This window comes from Silene latifolia, unplaced genomic scaffold (genome assembly GCF_048544455.1).
Source record: "Silene latifolia isolate original U9 population unplaced genomic scaffold, ASM4854445v1 scaffold_224, whole genome shotgun sequence".
NCBI classification, from domain to species: domain Eukaryota; kingdom Viridiplantae; phylum Streptophyta; class Magnoliopsida; order Caryophyllales; family Caryophyllaceae; genus Silene; species Silene latifolia.
The window spans coordinates 224598-231982 of record NW_027413178.1 but is presented as its reverse complement, the minus strand read 5'-3'; the positions used below and the strand labels follow the sequence as shown (position 1 = coordinate 231982).

The 7385-nt window shown below is 36.6% G+C and overlaps 1 protein-coding gene across 1 annotated transcript; it reads left to right on the top strand.

The window, feature by feature from the left end:
- The first annotated feature begins 844 nt into the window (after nt 1-844).
- On the top strand, nt 845-6932 carry LOC141638899 (serine hydroxymethyltransferase 4). The gene is made up of 5 exons (XM_074448079.1): nt 845-1513; nt 4415-4698; nt 5169-5559; nt 5825-5926; nt 6437-6932. Exons 1-5 carry the CDS (start codon nt 916-918, stop codon nt 6679-6681), a joined length of 1620 nt encoding a protein of 539 aa, XP_074304180.1. The 5' UTR covers nt 845-915; the 3' UTR covers nt 6682-6932.
- Nucleotides 6933-7385: the final 453 nt, after the last annotated feature.

Sequence of the window (7385 nt, the reverse complement as noted above, 5' to 3'; positions counted from 1 at the left end):
GATTTCTATTCATAGCATTTCATAACGCAATTCCCGTCTCCTTAGGTTCGACCCCTCGTACTACATTAATTTGTGTCTAGGGAAATTTATCTTTGATTAAGTGTGCTACAAAGCCTATCAGAGCTAGTAACAAACATGCACTGTAACTCTCTAAGTGATAAGTTAGTTTATTCAAAACTCCTTTTTAATACTGTACTGATTACCGTCTTATCATAAGAAAAATTAGCTGATCGAGACGGGCATATCCATCTTAAGATTAACGTGGGTTATATTAACTAACACTCACTTGATATATGAGACCAACTTTCTGCTAGTCCTTGTATATTTTGTTTTTGTCTTTAGCCTGTCTGTAGATATATCCGACTTTTCTCATTTATTCTATTTTGATCCGTTTTATATTTAATATATAAATATACCCGCCATAGATAAAATTTTGACAAAGAAACTCGAACACAAAAGGGAGAATTGAGCGCACAATGATGGAATTTAGTAAAAATTTGGATAAAATTTCTAAGGGATTCAGATTCAAGCCTTCCCAATAACAATAATGTAAGGTGATTATAGTTTGAGGTAATACCTTTTTGTGTCTATCATTTTCGAGTGACTTACCTATCAAGCGTAAAAGTTGCGGATCCCTCATCAAAAAAAGGGAGAATTGAGGAGGTGGCGACGGTGGCGAAGGGAAAATCACATGATTAGGTCATGTTGTCGACACTCACACTCACTCATTTTTTAGATCTCAAATTTACAACTCATCTCAACTTTTCCACTCAAAGTCACCCCTCCACGGCTCCACTCCTCCTCCTCTCTCTATCTTCACCAACCAAAACTTTAATTACAAAATAATTTAATTAACACCAACAATTCCTTTTCCTTATTCTTTTTTCTTAAAAAAATAATATTTTAGTAAAGAAAATGATAGTAGTACATCAAATCTCACCAATCCTAACCAAGGACAAAACAGTAAATCCACCTACCGACATCTCTCCCTTTATATCCCATCATCAACATTTCATCAAACACCTTGTGTGCATTCCTCCTCACTCAAATTTCCCCCATTTTTCCTCCAAATCTCTCAAAACAAACTCAAACCCACTTCCAATTCAATCTCCTTTAGCCATGGATCCCGTCAATTCATGGGGAAATACTTCTCTTGAGGAAGTAGACCCAGAAATCCATGACCTAATTGAGAAGGAAAAACATCGTCAAAGTCATGGAATTGAGCTAATTGCATCTGAAAATTTCACCTCATTTGCTGTGATTGAAGCTCTTGGATCTGCTTTGACGAATAAATACTCAGAGGGTATGCCTGGAAATCGATATTATGGTGGAAATGAGCACATTGATGTTATTGAGAATCTTTGTCGTTCAAGGGCGTTGCAATGTTATCGTCTCGATGCCGAAAAATGGGGTGTTAATGTGCAGCCTTATTCTGGTAGTCCTGCTAATTTCGCTGCGTACACTGCTGTGTTGAACCCACATGACAGGATCATGGGTCTTGATTTGCCTTCAGGTCTGAAATTTTATAATGTTACTATAATGCCATGTTATTTTTGTCGCAAATTCTCGTATAAGACTGTCTCATTATAAGATTGATCGTTGATCTAACAAGTTATTTGTAGCTGAAATAAATCACATTATGTCTAGTTGAATTAGAGGTATCGTACATTATATTGACGCGAGATCGTCTTTCAGGACCGACTAATTTTAATCATTGTTAATTGGGTATTGCCAATTTGCCACCTTATTGAGTATTTGTGGGATTTCAGTTGAGTTAGACGGATCGTGCATTATATTGTTGTGAGATCGTCTTTCAGGAGACCAACTAATAATTTTAAGGGTTATTCTCATCGGTACCCTTGAGTTATCAACTTTTCTCACCGGTACCCCCGCCTTTTCATAATCTCCAATTATACCCCTTAACTTTCTCCTTTACTCTCAACTGTTACTGTAATTATTTTCTGTCAAATACTTCCGTTAGATTTATGACAGCGTGTACTACTGTATATCTCCCACCCAAAATCCACGATTATAATTCATATACTCCTATTTAACTTCCTTTGCCGTACTCAACTTCATCTGCTTGTTTTTCTGATTCTTCGTCAAATTTATCAACACACACCATAATTTCAACCTAACATTTTTGTCCATTTAGTTGATAATCCTCCATTTTATTAACCGTCAAATTTGCTAGATTTCCTCCTTCAATTCCAAGTAGCTTCTGACTTCTTTTACATCGCTAAATCTCTTTTAAGACGGCATTATCCGTCTTAAGTTTAAGACATGTCAAATAGCATATGATTTGTCTTACCTATTCAAATGATAGATTGTTTCACCCATTTTAATCTTAAGACGGATCCGTCTTAAAAAGGACTTAATGTACATCACATCTATCATTCTCCACAAAGAATCAGAAATAATAGACTATTGATTTGTGATTTGTGATTAAACTCAACAAAGAAAATCCATAGAAATTGAAACTTTAAACATGAAAAAACTATAATGGGACAAGTGATTAAAAAGTTAGATGTAAAACAAACCTGAATAAGAGAAATTGAGTTATTGTTGCGAGAATCAAATGAAAAATTTAGTGAATAAAATAAAGTGCTGAGCACTAATCTAGTACTCCATAGCCAGTGTTGCGAGAATCAAATGGAGTACTAAATGCAGTATATTAGTTGTATATAGAAAGTCAAACACTCAAACTGAAATGTTATCGCCATAGCCAAATTGCCAGAGAAAAATGTAATGTACATTGTGCAGTGAGTTTTAGAGTGGATTTCGGGGGAGAGAGTAAGAGAGTGTACACTCATCAGCAGCTGAGTCATAGATCTAACAGAAGTATTTGACGGAAAATAATTATTGTTAACAGTTGGGAGTAAAGAAGAAAGTTAAGGGGTATAATTGGAGATTATAAAAAAGCAGGGGTATCAGTGAGAAAAGTCGATAACTCGAGGGTACCAATGAGAATAACCCTAATTTTAATACTCCGTTTTTGTTATTTGGTATAGTGGGATTTTAAGTTGATTAAACGGATAGTACATTATTGACGTGAGATCGTCTATCAGGAGACCGACTAATTATAATCTTTGTATCAAAATGTTGGAAATCAATAAAAAAATAATACTAGGCAAAATTTCTTCGGTGAAAAGTACTTTTTAACATAAAATGATAATTTTTTCTCCTTTGCACACTTGCACCATAAAACGGTAGCACATTAGTTTTAATCTTTGTAACCTTATTTGCATTTTATGTTTTTATGAGTAAATATATCAAAATGTTGGAAGTTGATAAAAAAAAGATATGCTAAATCCTACACACAATTTTACTTAATCCTGCACATTTTTTCGTCTTATACCAACTTTGACCCTCCCATTTCTCACCTCCCACCCAGAGAGATACAACTTAAAAAACAAAAAAAAAATCCCAGAAAGTACGATCGACGGACGAGAGGGGAATGAGACGTCAGCAAATGACAGTCGACGGCGATGGGGTCGACGGCCGTTGGATATTAAGGAAGGGTCAACGGGGGAAGGAAATGGGTCGTTGGGTGACTGGGATTGGGTCCGCATTCGGATCGACGATGACGATGCACGAGTGTTTGGTGGACGTCTCAGGGTGGTCGGGGTGGGTGATTAGTGGTCGGGGATGGTGGAGGAGGGTTGTGAAATTGGTATTGTTAGGAATTAGTACTCTGATAAACACAATGCCGAATTGATGAATATCGATGCGCTAAAACTGTATAAACTTCGATTTGCACGACTATCTCCAAGATGGGACAAATTTGCATTCTAATTCTAATGGCATTAGCCTTTTCCAGGAATTGAATCATCAATTATCAATTTGCATTTTAATTGTCTGTCTTTTCAAAGATTTGTTCTAGTTTTGATAAAACCCTAATCGAAAATAAACCTTTTTGAAAAAAAAACCACTCAATCGATTAAAAGATGAGTCTATTCATAAAATTATTGATAAAACAACCAAATTACTTTTGATATGTGCAAATTAGATCCATAATTATCGAATTATTAACCCAAATTATTTAGTTTTGAGAGGGAAAGTAAGAGAGAGAACTTTTTTCAATTGTTTTAGATGAAGGGTATAATTGGAATAATAAGACAGTGTGTGGGAATTAGTAAACTGGTGTGCGGGATTTAGCAAATACGAAAAAAAAGGGGGTTTTCTATCATGTGCCCATTGGGCACATGATAAGGAGTCATTTAAGGAAAGAATTACACCATTAATCCTCTAAATGTATTCTTTCCTTAAATGGCTCCTTAACATGTGCCCATTGGGTACATGATAGAAAAACCCAAAAAAAAGTAATACTCCGTAACATAAATACTTGATTATGATCTGTGGGTTACATTGCTTTCGGTTTGTAATGGTAGTAACGAATATTTTCTACACTCAGGTGGGCATTTGACACACGGTTACTATACATCTGGGGGTAAGAAAATTTCTGCAACCTCAATTTACTTTGAGAGTTTGCCTTACAAGGTGAATTCTTCAACTGGGTACATTGATTATGACAAGCTTGAGGAGAAAGCTTTGGACTTTAGGCCCAAGTTGATAATTTGCGGTGGTAGTGCTTACCCTAGAGATTGGGATTATGCAAAGTTTAGGGCTGTTGCTGACAAGTGTGGTGCTTTGTTGCTCTGTGATATGGCTCATATCAGTGGCCTTGTTGCTGCTGAGGTATAACCTTTTTTTTTTGGTGTTTACACTGTTGCTATTGCTGTCAAGTTTGGATCTGGGTACTCGTTGGCTGGTTGCAATTTGATCTGTATTTTTCCGGAAAAAAAAAAAATCGAGGATCTATTAGCATCTTGGTGTTAATATTTACCCCTTTCGGACTTGTTGGTAATGCAAGCAAGGTCACACTCCTTGATAATCATAATGTTAAATATCAGTTTTGGCTGCGGTTGTCGCAGCCTAATCTCGCCAAATACGGTCAATATCACCTTAAATCACGGTAAAATGCTGTCGTGATTAACTCCAAAACCTTTATAACTCGATCAGGTATCGGTGTCTTACCGATATTTAAAATTGTAGCTAATGCAAGGCTATGTATTTTATTTATGTTTCAAACAATCTTTCCATTAAGTGGATGAGGTTGTTTGCATGATGTCAAGGCTTTTAATACATTGTGAGCAATCTTAATGCAGGAAGCTGCTAGCCCTTTTGACTACTGTGACATTGTCACAACCACTACTCACAAGAGTCTTAGGGGCCCACGGGCGGGTATGATCTTCTACCGTAAAGGTCCCAAGCCACCAAAGAAGGGTCAACCTGAGGGTGCTGTGTATGACTTTGAGGACCGCATTAACTTTGCAGTTTTCCCTTCGCTCCAAGGTGGTCCCCACAACCACCAGATTGGTGCCTTGGCTGTCGCCCTGAAACAGGCTATGTCTCCTGGTTTCAAGGCTTATGCCAAGCAAGTTAGGGCCAATGCCGTTGCTATTGGAAACTATCTTATGGGCAAGGGGTACAGCCTTGTCACTAGTGGAACCGAGAACCATCTTGTCTTGTGGGATCTTCGTCCTCTTGGATTGACTGGTAATTGTTCTTGTTCTCTCTGGCATTCTTGGGCTGTAGTGAGTATTATACGCATATTGTGACCTCTCCCACCAAACAATTTGTGGGAGACATAGGAGTATTGAAGTAATGTTGTTGCTTTGTAATTGTTGCATAGAATTTGGTTTACAAGTGGTTCTAAAATACTTCCATTTTACAGACAATAAATCTGTAAATTTATCTTTTTGCTTTTACTCATGTGATGTTATTTACTACTCCCATGTATTTCGTCACAATGTTTCTACAGGAAACAAGGTAGAGAAGCTCTGTGATCTGTGCAACATCACTGTCAACAAGAATGCTGTTTTTGGTGACAGCAGTGCCTTGGCTCCTGGAGGTGTACGAATTGGTATGCTTCTCATGCCATAATCCCAGAAATACTATACAGAATTATACATTGTTGATTTTAATACATTACTTACATGAAAAATGTTTTTTCTTCTTCTATTAATATGTTATATATTTCCTCTGTTTAAGTCAATTTGCTACATAATTCTAAATCTCTCACATATTTTAGGAAATGTAGTGAAATAGCTCAGACGGAGGGAGTATCTATTTTGAATTCCCATTTCCGAATCCTAGTTCCGTTGCTGTGTGAAGTATGATAGATTGAAATGACAGGCCTCGCCGATACCTCTTATATAGAGTTGAAGTTGGTTGTTGTCATTTGGAGTATTGATATTATTTTTTGCATTCCTCCACCAAACTTCAACTCTAACGATATTGATTTATGTTTCGGGCAACAGCTCAAAATTGTACCATTATCCACATGAAGATAAAAATACTTGAATTAAACTAAGATTTGGTTGAATTTTACTGGAGTAAAGAGTGGTTGCATAACAAGTTAGTTGTTAAACAGGTACACCTGCCATGACTTCAAGAGGGTTGTTGGAGAAAGACTTTGAGCAGATAGGAGAGTTCCTGCACAGGTCGGTGCAACTCACTCTGAGTATCCAAAAGGAGTATGGTAAGCTCCTCAAGGACTTCAACAAAGGTTTGGTGAACAACAAGGAGATCGAACAACTCAAGGCCGATGTCGAGAAGTTTGCTTCTTCATTCGACATGCCTGGATTCAAGATGTCCGAGTTGAAATACAAGAGTTAGGTTTTTTTTGATCATCCAAATCTCGTTTGAAGACGGAGGGAAGTAAGGATTTGAAGCAAAAAGGAAGTAGTTGATGCATCCAAGGCCTAGAATTACAAATTTTCGATTAATGTACTGGTGATTTGTCTTGCTTTTCCCTTGTGGAATTTGTTTTAGCAGATTTCAATTGATTTTAGTTGAATTTTTGTGTATTGAATAAAATTGTAAAATCCCTTTTTACTTGAGTCAATGGACTTGGTTTTTCCGATGGCTACTAGCTTACCATTGCCACATAAGATTTTCAAGCTACAACATTTTTAAACTATAAACTACTATAATGGTAAGTTACTAGTGTTGTGGCTTAGATGGGCCCATATGCACAACATTTCTGAAAATGCAATTGTACTTCATGCCCATTTCCACGTGTATTAGTTTAGTTGGCAGATTTTTTTTTGTAGGATCATTTGAGCTAATTTAAGCTAGTTCAATAAGAGTGCTCTAATGGTTAAATAAGTAGCTTAAAATTTTTTTTATTTGCAAGCAAATCCTGGGTAACCATTGGAGATGCTGTCAGAAGCCAGGTTTTCACAGGATTTTTTTTTTTTTTTTTTTTTTTTTTTTTTTGCCAGCAGTAAAGAAAGGTTACATCATTCATATCCGACTCTCAGAAAGGTTTTCACAGGATTAAGGTAAAAAAAACACATGGAATTAGCCAATTAGGCCCA